Here is a 22,062-nt window from a genome sequence, read left to right on the forward strand (position 1 = left end):
ACCAACATCGTACAACATCATTCACACAAATTATGTTTTTTGGCATTCAATGCTGATAAGTTGCAATAAAACAAATGTTTTCAAAGAGGCCCTATGAAAATGTAAGAATTGAACTGTGTATTTCAAACACGTTACAAGTCACATTTCATTTCGAAAAATTAGTTAAGCAAAAATGTTTATTTTAACCAAGTATTTTACAAATATATATATATATATATATATATATATATATATATATATATATATATATATATATATATATATATATATATATATATATATATATATATATATATATATATATATATATATATATATATATATATATATATATATATATATATATATATATATATATATATATTTATTTATTTAATATAAGATTATTTCTATGTCAATCTACATAAGGTCGTCAGTCATCAACACTAAAAGCAACAGCAAAAAAAACATTTAAAATACATATTTTTCAACAGCTATTCTTTGGATCATCTCGCGTGTTGTATGATTTATTGTTCCGTATAATTAGGCATGTCAGATTTCTGAAATGTTCAACCAGGACACCGGAATACCCCTAGCGTACAGTCAAGTAAAATAAATGACTAAGTAATTGCCCTAAATAATCCTTCACAAGTAATAATGAGTAGCCTTTTTGTCATTTATAATAAAATTAAATTTTTACCAGGACGTGAATAAACCGGCCGGGACACCGGGAATTAGTCTGAAAACCGGGACTGTCTCGGTCAAACCGCATTAGAGCTACTTCAAGTGCAGAACACGAGACAAAATAAAGTTACGTTGTGCTCCCAAATAGCAAACAATGGTGACAGAACGAAACACTGCCGTGTTAATTTTTATGACTGATTATTATCTGAATTTACATTTTAACATGATGTCAGGCAGCGTTCATCGGAAAAATTTCATACGATTATTCATAATTTGATATTACGCACTAAAATAGATTGTTCTTGTAAGTATGTAACGGACAGGATATGAATAATTCGCTGTTTACCCCGCAAGACAAATGAATAACGGGTTTTCCGGCCTGAATATTTTTCCAAAACGAGGTAAAAAAGTAGTAAAATATTTACTTAGAAAAAATACGAACGAAAAACGCAATGTTAAATATAACTACAAGGGTGCGGACGTCTTGCAGTAAAAGCAGTGGTCAAATCTGTCGTCTGTGGCGTAAATCGAGGTTGAGTGTATGAGCCAAACTCGAGTTATGTAGGTTGTGTCGGGTTCATAGTAAAAAAAATATATCGCCAGGGTCTGTCGAATTATACTGGTCTAGAATAAAAATAACAATAAAATATTTTTGCCAGCGAAAATGGCTTTAAAAAATGTTAAATGAAAATATGTAAAAATACTATTAATAAATATTAGTACACTCATAACAAATAATATTCATTAAAAGGGTAAATAATTATAATATGATTTATAAATTAATATGATATAAATCTTTTGTAGACTAGACAAGCATTACAAGATTTCATTTTGGAATTAATTTATCTATTTTATTTTATCTAAAGTAGATAAATTCAATTCTCGCTTTTTGAAATAAATGTTTTTAAAAAAATACAGGCGTATGTTTAGAAGGTAAGATTTTACAATAATTATATACATTTTTTTAATGTAATCATATTTCATTGCAAGAAAATATATTGAAGCATTTACAACTTATAGCGAGTAATATGAACCACAACTTAAGATAAAAGAATTAAAACAAACATTTAACATTATTATGTTCATGACTCACATTGTCGCCAATCGTCATGATACTAATATTACTGTTGACGTATATTATCATATACTGTCAGCTTATCAGGACGATCCTATACTAATTACTAATTAAATACAGTGTAAAGTTCCTATTTCCTGACTCACTCACACATTCATAGTGGTCTTGAGTATGCGATTCTCAACGGAATATTTAAAAAATATATGAACCATCTATTATTTACATACGGACAAATTCATTAAAATTAAATGAACATGGTATATTTAAATAAAAAACAACTCAAATCGCATTTTTTCTAGTAAACACCTCTTGTATTAAAAAACTCATTTATTTATCGTATTTTTTTAAAATACTTATACAAAAGGTTTGAAAGAGACAACGAAGAAAATCGCGTAAAAAAGGACACCGTAATTTAATTTCAAAATCATAAGATACGTCCAAGTAGTACCATTATGACGATATCATTTTTAGGATCAGGTCATACGAGACATGCGCGTCGGCATAGTTGGGTAGACTCTAGACTGCAAAACTAGCGCCAGGGGTTCAATTCCCGCTGGTTGCAAAGCGAATCCCGGATAATCTGAATATCAATTGCTTAGGAAGTTTGTAACATATTTTTCACATCTTTCTTCCCCGTCCTTTCTTTCTAACTGAATGTTTATAATTGGATTGTATCAATCTGTCAACTGATCTGCGAAATAATAGTCTTCATGTTTATTTTTTTACATCCTTCTTCAACAATCTGAATGAAAAGTTAAGGCAGGTAGTATTATGATTTTACATTAAAAAAAACACGGTTCACTCCTATGAAAGGAATCTTCGAGTATCTATATCATAACAATTTATCACTTAATATTGATTTAATTTGAAATATTCAATGATTTTTTTTTTGTTTTGATCCGGTTGGCCCTGCAATCTGAATAATTTTCGTATAATTGTAATACATATTTGATATATCACCCGAACGGTTCACTACTTTAAAATCGGCTAATATTATACAAACAAACCCATAATACTTTTTCATTCAACCGGATTGCAAAAAATGCTCGAGTGAGATAAGGCATAGTAGTGGCCATTATATTTATCTTAACATTACGAATGTGAGTCATCCAAAAGGAATCGAACATTCACAATGGCGGTGGAATGTAAAATGAAGTACCTGTCTCTTATTATGGTTTGCAAAATTATACACGGTATATAATATACTTACAAATATAGTTACAATATAATTACAAATCAAGCCACTTTGGAAAAAGAAAGTTAACCGATGAGGTGTAATAATAATAGAAACGAATGGAAACGAAAACCATTTTAACCTTCATTTTAGAGGGTAGCCAGCCATTTTCAATATCGAGCAGGGGACATATTGATACGCATATGGTTCGTCTGACTTCGTGACATCACCATAGATGCTATCATTATATTCAGAATATTAAGGTTACCATGTTATTTGTCATTTTCAGGTAAGGGACACAAGCTCTCGAGTGTTCAATCTCATGACTACTTATTCTGAACTAAATAAATCTATCATGAATTGACTGTGGTGCAACGTTAAGAAGCTTGAAGAAGTGAGGGATCAAATTAAAGTTATCATTGTGACACTTTAAAAAAATACCGTTTCGATATACTTTTGAGCCTTTTTACAATTTTCTTCTATAAAAAAGACTAAAATTCTATCGAAAAATACAAACATACATTACACATAGGTACCTACGTGCATTACAAATTACGACCGACATAAAATTTTATTTTTATTGGTCAAGGTAAATCAAAAGTTAAAGAACCAACTCACGTAAAGCAATCATTGTCAAATAGTTTAGCCACTGCGTACGATAAACTGTTTAGGAGATGTTTTGGTAGGCATCATTCATGTCCGTTGTACACAATATCTTATAATAAGTACATGTATTAATATGACACATACTTAAATTGACATTCTCTATGTAAAAGCCTACAAATCTGTCCAGGCTCTGGACAGATTTGACAGACACGGCGATGAGTCACAAAAGTTTTTTTTGCAGGGTGACAACGACTGATTCAAGTTGATATCGGCGCTAATATGACACTATGGCAGTCAGTAACATTTGAAGTCAAGCAGAAACATTGGAAGTAAAATTTACTCTGCAAAAAATCAAAAATACATCGGGTTTTGATGTGTGATCCTAGCCTCACTTCCCAGGGATCTGTGATGAACCCAGCTGACACACTGCCTAGAAGTTTCACAAGTTTAATATTTTTGCAATCATATTGTCATTACATATTCGCTTTAAAGGAATCAACGGTAGAATTAAGTCGTTCGTTAACGACCTGATCATAATGATCCGTTCATATACCCTGATCGAGTGACCGGATCTCAATTATGAGTTAATCTCATTCACGGACGTTGATCGTTCATTGGCTCACCGAGTGATTGATTCAGAAATTTTCAAGAGAGGGATTTACTAAGGTTTAAGGTTTCGCGATAGCAATATTTCCAAGTCACCTTTTTTACTGGCTGTTGGCTCTGAAAATGAACAAACGGTAGAAAAACCGAAAAGACCCATCATTTAATTGATCCGGTCGTAGTAAACGGATCACTTAAGGTATACAAAATTACTGATGCGGATCCTCTGAATGAAAATTTCTTACCTAACTGTAATCAACGGCGGCTGTTATTTATGACTATTTTCAGTATGTACTTTACGAGAATAATAAAATAAAATAAATTACAAATGAAATATTCCTCCTCTCACTCTTTCGTTAACTTGAAATAAGCTCCCATTGCATTATTCAAATAACGCAAAGTAATCACTTTCGTTTTCTCGCTTAGTAAGTACTATAATATAAATTCTGTATTACGTACTTGACGAATATATGAAATTCCAATATAATTTCTAAACGTTATACGTAATAGCAAATATTATTACATTATTTATGATCGCTCGTCGTCAAATGACAGTATTACGCGAAATTAGACCGTGTGAAAGCCGAGCTAATGGTTTAGTATGGGCTGTGGATAGGTAGCCTTGAGCAGCGGTGGCGCCGCTACGGCGCGAGGGGGCGAGGGAAATGTGTAGTGGCAGGAAAATAGGAGAGATCTACGGGGCGGGGGGGAGAGGAGAGGGAAGGCGCCAGAGAGCCGCCACAGCGCCACAGCAGCCCGCACAGGGGCGGGAAAACTAAATTCGCCCTTTAGGACATGTTTACTTTTCAAGGGTACGAAGTACTTTCGGGGCTGGGGCTTCCAAATCGGTAAATCGACCATGCCAACTAAATTCAAATAACAAAAACGACTTATTTTGGTTAGATTTAAGGTTTGTACTGACATTTCTTGGTGGAAATGCATTTTATAGAATAAAATAACAACTATGTATTTTTGTGTATTAAAGTAAAATAACAACAATGTAACTTATTTTTATCATCTGGAAATAAATAATAAATTATTCTTCTTGATTTGCCTTATTATTGATTGATTAATTTGTTTTTATGTTTTCCATAATTTTATTGATATCCCAACATAAGTGAAGAAGTCTATTGATATGAGAATATAGAGTAGAGTCGATAGAAAGTCTGAGTATTTAAAGGGCTTACGACCTGTTATTAGCTGGTTAGAGTGATCGCTTTAAAAACTGTAAAATTCCACATTCTAGACATGACTGACATCCACATGACTCAGATTTTGGAAATTTGTGTATCGGAAGTGGCAACACTTCCATTTGGTGCGAAGTAGACTCGAGAGTGGCTCGATGATTTGGGGGCCACACGAGCTTAAGTACTCTCTTATGGTAGAGAAAGTCCAAAAGAAGTTTTTGAGGTATTTCTACATGAGAGAGTACGGCTATTATCCTTGGCTCTACCCGACCCAGTTTCTCCAGGGTATGCTTGGCTACAATAGTTTAGAGACTAGAAGGAATGTGTATTTGATTACGCATTTTTATCGATTGTTGCGCGGTATGATCGATAATCCTGAAATTATCCGGAACATTGGTCTGTATGTTCCCGATAGTTACCTAAGACAGCGTCGACATAGATTGTTTCACATTCCTATACACAGGACCAACCTGCCGATGGTTATGCCTGTAGGAAGAGCTACCGCTATGTTGAACAATATCACATTGGATATTGATCTGTTCCATATGTCCGAAGGAGTTTTCCGAAGCGGGATTCTTCTACACCTTTAAGTCTTCTTGCTTACTTTTAATATATACGCCTTGAATATTGTTTGTTAGGTATATATTATTTTTTTTGTTGAATAAATTGAAAATTGAAATTGAAATTGAAACACACAAGGTTTTCTGAAAAACCTTTACCTGAGTAAAAAAAAATACTTCATATGCGACTATGGTTGAAGTTATTTTTATTCACAAAATTGTGAATAATGTTTTTTTATAATTTCCATTTTCATTCCCGTTCAGATCCTGGTTGCGTTTTCCTATGACATGGTGGTGTGTTGAATGTAATACAAAATCTGTAACGCATCGCCCCGACGATGGCCCGACATGGTAGCCGAAACATCAACAAGACTTTCAACATACCTATCAAGGCATAATAACCCAAAAAGAGCAATCAGATTATTTTTCGTTAAAAAAAACAACAACTGTTGTTGGGTGTTGTTTTCATTTCGTTAAAAATATCAACACCCTTCCAATTTAGGTATAACGTTTGGCTACCGTTCCAAACACGACTTTCTTGACATATTTTACGTATTATTACATCCTAAAAAAACAGAATCTTTAATATATCCATATTTAATATAAAAATTAATAATCTTTAATGTATCCATGTCATAGTCAATACTATATATTATTAGATTCCTAACTGTCTATCAAACTTCCTCCCCTAGTTTTTCCCTCTACCTCCTTCCCTAAACTCCCTTTTTCCTTTGCCTTCCTCGTTATTATCAATTTGTAATTTATGTTTTTTTATGTTCAAGCATTATCTACCCTCTGATTGCAAACACCTATATATGGGTATCAAACGTTTTGACCAATATCACTAGTCTGTTTTTGGTTGGTTGGAAGATATTGCTTTTTAGCAATAAGCCCGCCAATGTACTTATTTCTTTTCTATCCGTGAAGTTTAAATAAATAAATATTTGTGGGCGATTTCATGAGATATATTGTTGCCATATTTGAAAAAAATGTACTTAGGTTTGTTGATTCTTCGAATTTATAGTGTAATATCACATAGTTATTTCGAGCCCTCGAATTCGAGGCGGCACGTAACTAAATAAGGCTTGAGAAATCGGACGCGTTGAGAACTCTAATTTGGTGAGTTAGGATGTCACGTTCTTACGATGGAAAAAAATAAAAGCAAAGAAAAATAATTATATAAAATACACCCTCGCTTGATGACACTGCGAGAGGAAGAAAAAAGCAGTTTACTTAATGTATCATCTCACATTACTTTCTCCTAAGGAGATGTAGGACACTTATATTTAATGGAACAGTTAATTTTATTACCCAATATAAATAAAATAGATGGAGACAGGTCGATTAACCAAACCGCGAAGTATTCTGTGACTTCGGTCAATATTTTACGGGACTGTTAGAAGTTAAAAACCAAGAAAACAGATATACCGTTTCTAGAAATACAAGACACCTTATTTGTATAAATATAAATAGAGAATAGGTTTAACGTAAAACAAGCGAGCAAAAGAAAACATAGTCACTCGGCTGCCAAGCCAATTTTTGCTTGCGGTCGGTAGAATGGCGGTCGATGTTTGAGAATAATTTGTAAATATCGCTTTAAACGGAAAAGCCATATTATGAGAAAAATAATATTGTAAATTAACCTCTTGTAAAAAATAGTAAACTTCAATTTAAGTGTATTTAATTCCGATAGGTAGAACAACTTGCTAATCCAGCTTTCTTCATCAAGAATTCGAACTAATATTTTATATGATATATTTTATCATGTTTAAAATTTAGTTACTTATAAATTATTTCATTTAGTTAAAGTATTACTGTATCCTACATGTCACATGGTCTTTAAACTTTTGGATGATTAAAATCAATTCTTCATATAAGTTTGTCGAAGTGTATATTAATTAATTAGTGAAATATAAGGGGAGATAATCGAAAGTAAATAGTTGGTAAATAATCCGATTATTAAAATCCGGTAAAGTATTTGTTTATAAAAAAAAACGCTTTTTTCCGAATCGTCGAATGTACCTGTAGACAAAGGTCAATATGCTTTCGGACGCCTATTTTATATACTCCGAGTGAACCGTGATAATAAAAACTAAGAAGCTAATAGAAAGGAAGCTATTTTTTTTTAAATACAACTGTCATCGTAATTCAACTATATGAAAAAAAATGAATACACAAAATAATTTACATTCAAAAAAATATTTTTAAAGAAGAAAAACAACTGTTAGTTCAGTTTTCTTTTTGGCTGTATAGTTCGTAAGATACGCGTAGTGTCCATAGACAAAACCAGGCACACGTACATCACTACTTGCCCCTATATTAGACTAGAAATCATTTTCATAACATCGTTTGCGATTCGCGCAACTCAAGGCCATGGTAGCCATTAGACAAAATAGTATTATACAACTATCGGTTTAACTTTGTTCAAACGTAGTCGGGCAAACTAAGCTTAAACGTTAAGCTGGCGATGAGCATAATACTAATCCCATTATGGATCTGCCTACATTCTCGGAATAAAATAATCATTATGTCAACTGCTACCACAATCACGTACCGCGTAGTCCTGCGTAATGCGTAAGCACTAAGTCCTCATCATAGGGTGGTTCCTGCTTCGTTGGCAAGGAATGAGATCACTCTTTACACAACTTTATCTATGGAATATTAAATATTATATGTACCTAATTATATCGAGATTCCTATTACATGGCAAATAATGTATATTTATTAGTATATTTATTAGTAGGGGCACATTTTGCTGTCATTTATACTTACAGTTACACAAACTTATCTGGAGAAAAATTTTCATAGCAACTTAAATAATGTCGTACAGATTTTAATATTTTTGTTTTGTCAAAATTCAGTTTTATGTCACAAAAATTCTAAATAGATAAATTTTATCAAGTGTAGGTGTCATTTATGCTGAAACTTACGGATGTTTATCTATGGCGCCTAGAATCCGCCATTTTCGCAGAACCCGCGAAAAAGTATAAAACAGTCGAAGCATCACTTCGACAGAAGTGCGCGAGTGTTTTTGCCTAGAATTTTCACTCACGAATTACATGAAATCATAGTAACTTTAAACATAAAGAGTAAATCCACTCACAAGTAGGCATAGGCTATGAAACTTATAAAGTTGAAGCCTGAGTAGGGACATGATAAACGGTGTTGCATAAGCCGTAGATAGATTTCAGAGTCACTTGGACGTTAGGTAAATAAAAAAAAATCGACAGACTTATAAATCGCGGATTTTTTTTTCGGGATTTTTTCTAAAATTACGATTTCCCAGATTTGCGTAGTGAGCTAGGAACTACCCTGTGTCGGGATTTCCTAAATAATATTTTTGCATTTACTACCATGGAAGCGTCCTTGTTCTTCGCCGCTGCCTACCACATTACACAGTACCGTACTAAGTTGAGATGATTGCCTGAAGTTGCGTCACTTATCCAATTATTTTTAATATATGTAAATGTCATGTTGATCACCTATCATTGTTTTACATTTTGTATCGGACAGTAATTATTAGATGTTATTGTTGTTTCTGACATCATCAATGGCAAGAATTCTTCAGTTATATCTACATAGTAGCTGACAGTGACTTTACAATTAGTTATTTCCAAAAACTTAGAATGAAAAGAATGGCAATATTTAGACAAAATATGAGCTGGTTAAAAAAATATATTAAAACCTCACAATATGAATTAATCGAAGAAAAAAAATAATGCTGCACTCCTGGATTCGAACCAGGGTCCTGTGATTGCCGGTCAGATACTTAACTCACAATGACACTGACGCTGCCCACACGACCTTCGACTGCCCAGCGTGGAATGAAGCGCGGACATCCTTAAAGGATGAACATGGAAACACACAACTGTCGCCAAGCACCATGGTACCATCCATGCTGGACAAAGCGGACGCAGAGGAAAGAGTCCGGCGAAGATTACCAGTGCAGAGACGCTAGATGAGGTCTAGGACCATAGCTGCCTCCCTGAAGTAATGCATGAAAGTGGATTCCGGGGAGGCAGCTGAAGGGGAGGAGGGGGTTCATTTCAGTGGATAGAAATCCCACACTACTCCCAGGGAGCTTGGCGCCGTTGGCTCCCTGTGGCGTCATTCTGAAAAAAATACCCCGCCGCAAAAAAAAAAGATACTTAACTCAAGCAAGCTATCAGACACTTAGAACTAGGAAATTAACAAATCCCTTCATCATTGTGAAGTACTACTCTGTGTCCAGTGGCGTCTGTGGGTAAGGATAAGGCATAGTATGCACTAGTCGTGTTTCTATATGAAACGCGAGTAATCTAGGGTAGGCACTGCTTTTCTGCCTATATGGAATGCATGCCTCTGTCTGAATTGTTAAGCATATGAAAACCAACACAAGTTCAAGTTTTTTTACAAATCACGTGCAGATGAGTGGCACGAAAATGGTTAAATTTTCAAATCGATGACACTTAATACAATACCATAAAAAATAAGTATGATAAAATTGTTTTTGGGTAACCGGGGTAGTATAGCAAGTAAACTGATATCATCGAATGGTGTGTAATTATCATACTTATTGTCTACATTTCGATCACTACGACATAGCCCATAGTATAATAGTTTCACGACATAATACCCTAGAAATATGCTTTCAGCAACCTAATAGCCATGAAAAAAAAATAGCATAGCGTTTTAGTAGGCCTATGAGTTAAATAATGAAGTTGAAAACCATGAGGACTAAAAATTAGAACAACATTCGCAAGAACCTAGTGCCATATCTACATAAGTATATTATATTATTAAGACAGTTTATATTTAGTTGGGCTAGGTCCTTCAAAAATGTCCACAGCATGCACTGAAAAATTATTCCAAAAAATTTGCAATAAAATAATTGACGGCAATTATTGTAAAACATCATCACTTCAAAGCAATTTGACTACTTGTTATTTTACTTGCGATTTGAAGCCTTTATTACAAAATATATGTTTGTGGGAAGACAAGAACCCTTAAAAATGTTATAATAACAGCAAAAGAAAAACACATACACACACACGCATACGCACACAGCCAAACTAATACATATGATGTTTCCTTCTCTTTTAGTGTGCTTATCCATATATATTGATGAAATTTATAATTCTACACATTCAAAATATGTACATACATCTGTATTACAAATTGGAATACTGTAATATAAATACACAGGTACAATATCCAAACATACCTGCATAGTAACAACTGTTTCATTCAATACAATAGAGCAAGCAGTCAAACTTGCGGCCCGCGGGTATTTATTTTGCGGCCCGCGGATATCCGCAGTTATATTTTTCATTAATTTTAATTCTTCATTAAATAATTTTTTCGCACGGGAACATATGACATGCTTTTACAAAATCATTAAGTTGGATCTACTGTACCTCATCTGACAGTCTTTGAAAATAAATTATTCACTTAAAGTTAAATTTTAAAAAAATTCAATTTTTAAGTTTTTTGATGTGGCCCGCTGGCGTACCCAAAATACCTTATGGGGCCCTCGGTGCCTTTTGAGTTTGACAACTCTGCAATAGAGCACAAAAAAAAGTTGGTGGATGTTTATTTGTAATCTGTTTGGCACAAGAACGTAATAAAATGAGGTTCTAAACGGATATTTAAAAAAAGTGTCCGATTAATAACTGTCGGAAATGTATTAAGATGGAACGATAATCCTTGAAATTACCTAAAATGTTTCTATGACAGTATTTAAAAGCGCAGAATTAATAACCTTGCCTTACTGTATAAATAATTTACAACCATTGCAACACTTCATTATCTAATGCCGTGATAATCCACCACGAGGATTAGGGAAAAGCATACAGTGATAAAAAGAAAACAGATCATAAGCAAAATGCGGAGAATATCATTTCTCATATAACCTTTTCATCAATATTGTATGTTATTGTATATATGATTTAATACATTATCTCTCTAACCCTTATTCGAACCCAATTCTACTGCATCATATAAACGCAGTGTTATCTTGATTGTTAACATATTAAGTAGAGGTGATCACCCCTCCGCTTCAGTTACCAGTCTAGGAATATTCATTAAATATTAGAGTGAAAAAATCACTTATATTTATCTCCGTCTCCGTGGTGTAATGGTTAGCGTATTAATCTACCGTGCTCGAGATGAAATCATAGCTATTTTAAAATAATGCATAAAATCTATACAAACATATAAATCTCCTAAGTTTAAATTGATTTTTAGTACTTTCTTAAAAATGTCTGATCACTTTGGTCGTAATAAGCATATTGCCATTGTGAAAATGTTTTTTTTGTTTTTATTTATAAATATTTTGATTCATTCATTTAAGAAGGATGGTAGATATCAATATGTAATTAAATAACATAAAAGTATTTATATAGTGCATTATATCTCATGTATATTTATGGTTTACAAACAATGAAACACATATTACAATAAACGAAATACAGTGCAATACAAATAGTTTTGATGTTTTTCATCAATTAGACGAGAACACAACAAGCTTACAGAAACAATAAAGGTGCAGGTTAAACACACATATAAAGAATAGAAATATGGTTGTAAAAAAGGGTAATAACAATTGAAAGTAATGAAGTAAGAAAAACAAGTGAAAATTAAAAGTGAAATTAAACTATGTTACTATATACTTAATATGCAAGGTAATATTTCATAAAGAGTATTGCGTAAACATTTTCAGTGCTTGTTATCAGCCGTGCAATGTGTTGTACACATACATATAATGAAATGCACTCAATAACTCACATATATTCATTTGAAGCACACTTATATAAAAATACATACATATTTGTTAATGATCACAGGGGTTGTATTTCAGTATACTTGGGAATGACGATATGACTACTTGATTAAAAAATTATACGATTCAATTTGAGACTCACTCACCTGTAGTAACCCAGCTCCCAAGGCAGTCAGACAAACGTTTAGTAATATATCCTTCACCATCTGCATAATGGGAGTGAGACATCCTCGCTGGAACATGGTGCCGCAATCTCCTAAGGGTTGCGCCACGCCGTCAACAACTTGCTCACCCCCGGAGCAACATGCCAGAGGCACAAAGGCTGTGGAGCGATAATCACTGATGCCACCAACACCACAACACTTCATCTACAACAAAAAAAAGTCTAATAAGTTTACATTTTTAATTGTAACTGCAGACAGTTGGTAGAATTCCACATTGAATTGTTAAGAAATAATAGAATAAGACAAAACGCGTCACATATTAACATATACATAAATAAATGTAGAATTCAATCCAATAAACCTTGTTTAATTTTGGATATACATATTACCCAACAAGTTTACATTTTGCTGTGCGCAGGTTTTATACTCGAAATTATATTTTTTCATGAAAAATTATATGCTCCATAACACCTAAGGCTTTTTTTTTTGTTTTTGGTTAGTAGGTTGTAATTCTCAGGTTCATATCGTGGGTATACTGGCAAAAGACGTTAAATCTAAAATCCCAGTTATTTATAGCTGTTCGCCAGAATAAAATACTTTCTATTAAAACTTAAAGTTGAATTACTTTTAAAACCACATAAATATGACATTTCAAACTACTTAGTGTATTTTGCCAGTTTATAGAATGTTGACTAAACTGCATTTTTTCGAGTTGATTTTTTTTGCCAGTATATGTTTATGCACCAAGGCATCAATAGTCTTAAAGGAAAAGAGTTATATTTTATTTGCACCACTATTTCTATTTAGAACATTAAAATGGAAAAATCAAAATGTTTTAAGTTGATACATATTTTATTCCTTATTTATTAATTAAATGTAACAAATAGTATTTGCAATAGCCTAATGAACCCAGATTACCTCAGTCTGTAGATGGACCCATCTCTTAATGGCAGATTCCTGTTTCCGGTCAGTGGCTGCCAAAAAATCTAAATCCACAGCTGACGTTACTTCATCTTTTAAATTATCCCAAACAACCAAAGCCCAAATGCTGCAACCCAGTTGTATCACAACCACCATGAGTAGTAATAAGCCAAACTGTAAAAAAACATTGTTTTAATAATAATTGCTCATTTATAAATGTCAATGTAATGTGATCTATTTTACCCTACCCTACAATTTTTAAAAATTAAAACTGCCAATAAAGCACTATTGGTGTTGTGAATATTATAGCATAGGTATAATAAATAAAATAATAAAAACCCTTATCCGCACCAAATGGTGCATAGGGCACTGCTTCATATGAATGCAGTGTTATCTTGATCGTATACACATGAAGGAAAGGTGATCAGCCCTCCGCTTCAGGTACCAGTCCAGGGTAATATTAAATAAATATTACAGTGAAAAAATCACTTATATTTATTTTACCCCCCCCTGGGAATCGAACCCAAGACCTCCAGAGCGGTAGCCGAGCGTGCTGACCATTACACTACGGAGGCGAACGCATAGGTATAGGGCGTATAAATATGTATACTCTCGAGTACAGTTATGGCCATTAATAATGAATGTTATTACAAAAAAGGTTAAATAAACACACATGTGGGGTAAATTAGACTTAACCTTTCCAGGAGTATGGTCGTATATATACGGCCAACACAAAACATGATTTATGATGTGATTTATATCAAAACATGTTTAAAAAAAGCTTTATATTAATATTGCCAATGTTGCGATAAATCATGTTTACTGGTGTAAATGTTTTTTTTTATTCAAGAAAATATGTTGCTTATAGCATCGACTATGATATAAATTATAAAGAAGAATTTTTTAATTATAATTAAAATGTAACTTTGTTTTAAAATCACTATAAACAAAGTTACATTTTAATTGCAAAATGGAAAATCACAAAGTTAGTGCTCCAAATATAAATTATAGTAATTTTTTTTAAACTCAATCCTAGACAGGTAAATTGTATTTTTTTTAAATACATACTAAGTTGACAGCCATAAATACAACATTTTATAAACATCTGCCGTCATTATCAAAATTGTCATGCTATTTCAGGAGATTGCAATAATATTTACTAAAAAGGGTTAATATTTTATGTCTGATGGTAGAATATTTTGATTTAACCAGAGAGTATATACGGCACCTTCGATTATGGCACTGGGTATAACAGAATGTGTATAAATACAGTAAACACAGTTGAATTAGGTACCGCATTATGGGAGGGAACATTACAAGGAGTCAATGTTTTTAAATTATATTTTAATTTTAAATGACTCATTTCAGTTGTTTCTGCTGGTTAAAATGTAAAATACAATTTAAAACATTAACCCCTTATAGTGTTCCCTACGATAACACGGTACCTATCTCATTGTTATAGGGGAGTTTTGTGTAATGTTGACTTACAATGATAACGTGGAATCGATGCAATGTAAAGGCAGCTCTCCAACCGACCCATGCAACAAAACATGACAGAAGTCCAATTATGATCAATGTGATCGCTGGGGCAGTCAAATTTATACTGACAAATTGGTTGTAGCGCAACAACTGGTACAAAAATATACAGTTGAGAATGAAAACCGCAAATCCAGAAACCTAAAAAAATTATAAGATTTACAAATTGTGAAATTATTATTCTTAAACAATCTGACAAATCATTATTTATTATTTATTGTAACTGCAGACAGTTGGTAGAATTCCATATTGAATTGTTGGGTAATATATCCAAAATTAAACAAGGTTTATTGGATTTGAATTCTACATTTATTTATGTATATGTTAATACGTGATGCCTTTCGTCTTATTAAGACATTATCAAACAACACGTGTTTGATAATGTCTTAATAAGACGAAACGCGTCAAGTATTGACATATACATAAATAAATGTAGAATTCAAATCCAATAAACCTTGTTTAATTTTGGATATATTACCCAACAATTATTCACTATAATAACTAATAACCCCGATTCCTTACCTAATCCTACTTCCTATGTTTTAGACTCTCTACAGTCTGTTGTAAGACATTATTGGAAGATTGATTCTTCTTCTTCAAAGCAATAAGTACGCCTATGTACATACAAAATGTACAAGAAGTTTTATAAAATATATAAAAACTTTTAAAAAAATAATTATTAACTTATATAATTTTAAATTAAACTATTGTTGCAAAACATTAAAGAGAGAATGGAGTATTTTGTACTTTTCTTAAACTGTTTTAAAAATATATAAAACAAACTGAGTACTCTAATATGACAGGGAAACGAAAGATAAAAAAAAAACCTTTTGATGCTAAATAATAATATATTTACAGCGTATCGAAAAAATACTTAACTTTTAACCAATAAAAAATACAGATGCATTACTTACAGCAAATATTATGTTGTATACAATAACCAGATATTTTAATGCTTTTATCGAAAGAGGCATCTTGATAGTTTTATATGTTTTGTCAGTTGATTAGCTTCTGAATCTGCCTTTACGCCTACAATTTTAACACATTAATATTGTACTCCATTCATAATGTAGCTAAGGTCTTCTTATCTTTTGAAGTATTATCTGTCTGCCATATCTGGAAAGTATTTACAAATCATAAGATTATGTTCCCTATAATACTAGAGGTAGAAATAAGCATGTCATGTATTACTGTACATACTTAACATAACTCAATTTCCCATAATAAAATACAATGGTGTATTTGAATAAGCCAATAAAAATATCAAAATATAATTAATGTTTTATTCATTAACATTAAATAAAAGATTAGGATATAAGTGTCCGCAAATATGGCCAGTATCAATGTTTTAATAACTACAATACTTTTCAAAATAATGAAAATAAACTTACAAACACCACAAAGAAAAGATATTATGAAATTTGACATTTGACTGGAGTCAAAAGTCAAAGATTATTTTGATTTGAATAACAACCAAAACTCACAATTTTATCTAAGGTAGTCCAAAGACAAAAACTAAAGTATTCGAAAAGACATTTATAAGGGATCAGGTACCTACTTGTTATATCCTAAAGGATGACGTGGGTAACCTTTTTTTAAATAATCTTCTTCTTCTTCTTCATCTTGTAAGCCTTGTGGCCTATTTTTTAAGAGGGATTAGCCTCCTGCGATGTCGATTCCCAGCTATCGACCCATCTCTTTGGTGGTCTGCCCGGGAGTCGTCTACCATGGGATTGGCCCTACAGTGCGATGTGGGGGAGTCTGGATGGTTCCGTTCTCCTCACATGTGCATACCATTGTCTCCTTCGTTGCCTACCCCACCTAACGACATCTTCGGTCTTATTTCCCTGATCCTGGCGTTTCTTATTTTATCTCGAAGACTCTTGCCTGTTATGCTTCTTAGAGTCTTCATTTCTGACACTCTAAGCGCGTTTTTTGTTGCAACGGTCTCCGCTCTACTTTCGATTCCAAACGTCATGATGAGTAGGGCACAAGTTTTTTAATAATCGTTTTCTGAAACAATTAACTTCAATGAATAAAGCAAGGGGGTGCAAGACATATCATTATATGAATACAGCGCTTAAATTTAAATGCCTTTGTAATTGAATTTAGGCTGGCGAAATCCACTTATTAGATCTATAAATGTGGTAAATTTATTATTTTACAAATATTGAATGCCAAAATCACCCCTGAAAGTAGTAAAAAATAATCATTGCTTGTCAGAATTGCAAATCATGTTGTTATCTTTAGATTACTTAAATATGTTTTATAATTACTATAAATGACGGTTTTTTAATATATAACTGCGCCAAATAGCTCATATGCAATTGAATGATTCCGATTATCATTTCGAAGCAATTTGTATGTTCTTATAAATGCTTTGAAAATTTGTGGTACTGGCTACGTAATTACTCACTTATTAGCGTATATTATTATCAACAAATATTGTAGATGGCGTGTATCATGCCACGTAATTTTATCTGTCAAACATAAAACATTTGCCGTGTATTTGTGTTTTGACCTGAATTTAGAATCGAAATGGGTTCCTCCCAAAGCGCGGAAATACCGGGCGGAGGATCAGAAGGCTATCATGTTTTAAGGGTAATATTTGAATACAAATCGTAGTTTCGATCATCATTAACCTTAAATTTAATTTGGAAGATTTAATTTATTTTTTTGTTACAGGTTCAAGATGGGTCACCCGGTCAAAAAGCCGGGTTAGAAGCCTTTTTTGATTTTATAGTTGCTATAGAAAACACTAGATTAGATCAAGATAATGATACACTCAAAGAATTATTAAAAAATGGTATTGACAAAAATATTAAAATGTCAGTGTACAGTAGCAAAACTCAAGTGGTTAGAGAAGTAAATATCACTCCCAGTACATCTTGGGGTGGTCAGGGACATCTCGGGGTCAGTATTCGATTCTGTTCCTTCGAGGGAGCCAATGAAAATGTTTGGCATATTCTGGTAATTTTACTCTGTTTTACTTACTACCACTAATTAATGTGAAAGGAAATGTCCATTTGGCTGCTCAGTTATTACAGTTTTTCTTTACTCTATACCTACTTAATTTACCTACAAATTCTGTATAACTCCTTTTTTCCATATACCAATGTACTTCTAGTTTACACTCAGTGTATTAATTAGTAAAAAAAAATCAGTTTTGAAAGATAATTATACTTGAATCATTTTTGCTTCAAGCTAACCATTTAAATTATATTTTAGGAGGTGCATCCATCGTCACCCGCTGAAATGGCAGGGCTGAAGCCATTTACCGACTATATCATTGGAGCCGACTCCATCCTTCATGAAAGCGAAGACTTATTTACTTTAATAGAAGCTCACGAAGGACGACCACTAAAACTTTATGTTTACAACACCATGGATGACACTTGTAGAGAAGTGGTTATTACACCCAACAATGCGTGGGGTGGAGATGGCAGTTTGGGGTGTGGTATCGGATATGGATATCTCCATAGAATACCTGTTCGTAGTCTCCCAGAGCATCCCGCTCAAACACCAGTTAGACAGGCAGTATGTATAGAATATTTTAAATAAATTATGTTAATTTAACACTGCCAATGTCAGCCACCAATGGTTGACCCAAGGCATTTCAGTTGTGCCTTGTCGGCCACCGAAAGCTGACACTTTGTACCTTATATTGACTTTAGATGACAGTAAGGAAAAAAAGAGAAAAAAATATCTGACAATATTAAAACTTAAATGAAATATATGGTGAACATGCTTTCTCATTTATGTAGATTAACTGTCAGTGCTTTTAAATCTAATGTTCAGCGCCTGATTTATTTAGATTGTAGAGCTATATTTCTCGTAATCTTACAACTCAAAGTAGTAACTTTTTTTTTAATTTAATTATCTTCAAAAATTAGTACAAAAGAATATTTCTTATAATGATATGGTAAACACAAAATTCTAGATTTTTTTTTAGAAAAAAAAACTCGAAAATATGCAATTTTCACTTAATGATACATATTATAAAGTTTTCATCGTTCTATAAACTGGCAAAATACAGTAAGTAGTTTGAAATGTCATATATATTTGGTTTGAAAAGTAAATTTGACTTTAAGTTTAATAGCGGGTATTTTATTCAGGCTAAAAGCTTTAAATAACAGGGATTTTAGAGTTAATGTTTTTTGCCAGTGTACCCATGGTATGTAAGTGAAACAGGTTAAACATTGTACATACCTCTTTAAGGTACAATGTTTATTCTTATATTCATAATAGATAAGTACAGTCCTTACAATGTGATATGCTGCGTCTTCCCAAAGGGTTGTCTCAGGATCTCGGTTGCAACTTCACAGGAAAGAAGCTGCTATAGTTGCCATTTAAAAATATATTGTCACATGAGAATTTGTTTAAATATTGCATTATTAATATATCTGATTAATATTCATTTTCTTTAAATTTTCAGGATGGTCAAGTTCCCCAGGTGCCAAATTTAAGCAGCCATTTTGGGGACATGAAAATCAATGAATCTTCACCCTCTACTAGCGGCGGTGTTCCCAATGTACCGTTGTATTCTGTTAATCAGAACTATAGTTATCCTACTACTAGTGGCCCTAACGTGAATGCGGGTGCTGAAAATACTTATACTCCTCCTCCATTCTTGTCTGGTGTACCAATGGTTCCTCGAGAACCACAAATTCCATCTGGTGTGCCAAACTTCCAAGCTGCTGAACCACCATTTCCCAGTGGTAAGTTATTTGTAACGACATAGTATATTTCTATAGATCGTTTTATTCTTTACATTCTAAATTCCATTACTTTCCCCATCTGTATCCAATAATATATTTAGTATAATATATATTTCATTCCTTAATCTAAAATTTTAAGTGCGAGACTTGCCTTCATAATTTGGTAAAAAAGTTTTCAGAATATTTATTTTCTATTCGAGGATGAAGCCTCTGCTAAAATGTGAATAGCGAAAGAGCGCCATTGAAACGGCAAAATACCTCACGTGGAAGGTATAAGGTATACCTGCAAGTCGGTATTGCCGTCTCCCGGGTAAGGAATGCAGACTGACTGCACCTGGGACTCGTAACGTGTCCACGTCGGTACAGTTGACCGACCGACTGAGACCATAACAAGACTGCATGCAATTTTCCAGATTCAAAAATCGAACTTGACATCCGCACGATTCTTTTTTCCCGGTTTCTAAATTTGAATATGTCACTTGTTACCGGGTATACTAACTATTGTACATCTACTTCAACTTATACCTGGTAAATAACTAATAAAAGTGGTATTTACCGAGGATAAGTTAAATGTAAAATGGATAGATATTAATTACCTCAAAGTAACTGCCAAACGAAGGAAAATTTAAATAACATAATGTATTTTATATTATAAGTATGATAATTATACACAATTAATGTAAATAAATGTTTGCACAGGCATAGAAGGACCAGTCTCAAGTATAGGAAGTATGCCGTCTACTACCGCTGTCTATTCAACTAATGTACAAGGACCTACACCGTTGCCAAGTTTACCTGGACTGCCTATGAATCAGCCGCAGCCATATATTCCAATGATGCCGAGTTATACTCAGCCTCCACAAAACACAAGTTACGGTATTAACATGCCCGGGCCTGATGGATATGTCTCTCAACCGGCTTACAACACACCAGTCCTAACTTCTTTGTCATTACCGGGTATGCCTCCAATCACTGTAAGTGCATCGCTACCGGCTACTACTCTGGAGGGACTTCCCCACTCTCAAACTGCAAGCCAGCCACAGATGCCATCGTGAAATACCTTATAAACTACCACTAAGTTAGATAAATTTTAATTGTTGACATCCATAATATTACCTTATAGGACTAGTAAATATATTCTAGGTGCATGATTCAATAGCGTACTGCATTTTATTTGATTCTATCTGTTGACGAAGTACAGTAAATCTCAGATTTTATCTAAAAATTACATAAAACTGTCATTTTTTGGAACTGCATTTTGTGTGATATTTCATTAGGAAAGAGGAATCAAACACATCATAATAAAATTATGATATTTATATTTACGCTTTTAAGCTTAAATATATGTACATATTGATCTTGACACTAACCAAATAATATTGTGCCCTTTACCTATATTAATTAATTTTGGCTGTCTTACTTTATGTAACATGTTTTCATTCCGAGGTTTATACTTACACGAATTTTTTTTTTTTAAATTATAATTTTAGAAGTTTTGTTTACCAAGGCTGTTTGGTATCATCTTTATTGGTTTGCTCTAGGCAATTATGGATTTTCTTAAAAATATATAATTTATACATTTGGCTTACATTATTTATTTTCATACTCCTTTAAAAATAAAACGGAAACAATATTTGAACAATAAAATAGTACAGTATCTACTACCAAAAATATTTTAATCTTTTTATCTGTATTAAAATGACCAGATAAGAAACTTACAAGATGCAACTTATTATTTCATTAATTTAAACTATTACATTGATCCTCACCAAAAATACTAGATTTTGTGTTTTATTAATACTATCTAATACACATGTGTTATGTACTATTTGAATTTACTCCAAAAAATTGGCAACATCCTAAGACTACAAGCTACAGCCATGAACATATAAATATCTGTTCAGCAAATGGTCAGTAATAGTCTAAAGACGTATTTTTACCTAAACGTAAATATTTTACTAATTATTGAATGCACTAATATTTTCAATTATTGTACAGCGTTAATTCATTTGCCAATTATAAGTTTGTAAACAAATACATATAATATATCTTTATTCATAATATCTGGTTTTATTATTTCTGCCTTCAACTGCCT

General features: G+C 32.7%; 2 protein-coding genes across 4 annotated transcripts in view; one reads left to right on the forward strand and one right to left on the reverse strand.

Moving 5' to 3' along the window:
* Positions 1–16,731, reverse strand: part of LOC148306559 (leukocyte surface antigen CD53-like) — a 234,979-nt gene extending 218,248 nt beyond the window's left edge. The window contains exons 1-5 of one of the 3 annotated variants that reach the window (XM_088264803.1): positions 16,641–16,713; positions 16,164–16,365; positions 15,202–15,390; positions 13,711–13,887; positions 12,775–12,996 (exon numbers count right to left, since the gene is read on the reverse strand). In XM_088264803.1, coding sequence (XP_088120929.1) covers positions 12,775–12,996; positions 13,711–13,887; positions 15,202–15,390; positions 16,164–16,223 — 648 coding nt within the window. In that variant the 5' untranslated portion in view covers positions 16,224–16,365; positions 16,641–16,713. Of the gene's footprint in view, positions 1–12,774; positions 12,997–13,710; positions 13,888–15,201; positions 15,391–16,163; positions 16,366–16,449 lie in introns of all 3 variants that reach the window. The other 2 variants (XM_088264802.1, XM_088264801.1) reach the window with 2 other exon arrangements.
* Positions 16,732–17,680: 949 nt separating this feature from the next.
* Positions 17,681–22,025, forward strand: Grasp65 (Golgi reassembly-stacking protein 2). Its single transcript, XM_088264777.1, has 5 exons — positions 17,681–17,850; positions 17,935–18,219; positions 18,478–18,786; positions 19,685–19,967; positions 20,667–22,025. The coding sequence occupies exons 1-5, from the start codon at positions 17,788–17,790 to the stop codon at positions 21,020–21,022; spliced, it is 1,296 nt and encodes a 431-aa protein (XP_088120903.1). The 5' UTR covers positions 17,681–17,787; the 3' UTR covers positions 21,023–22,025.
* The last annotated feature ends 37 nt before the right edge of the window (positions 22,026–22,062 follow it).

This window comes from Brachycentrus maculatus, unplaced genomic scaffold, assembly GCF_059751285.1.
Source record: "Brachycentrus maculatus isolate JH-2025_06_01 unplaced genomic scaffold, ASM5975128v1 h1tg000238l, whole genome shotgun sequence".
In the NCBI taxonomy this organism is placed as follows: domain Eukaryota; kingdom Metazoa; phylum Arthropoda; class Insecta; order Trichoptera; family Brachycentridae; genus Brachycentrus; species Brachycentrus maculatus.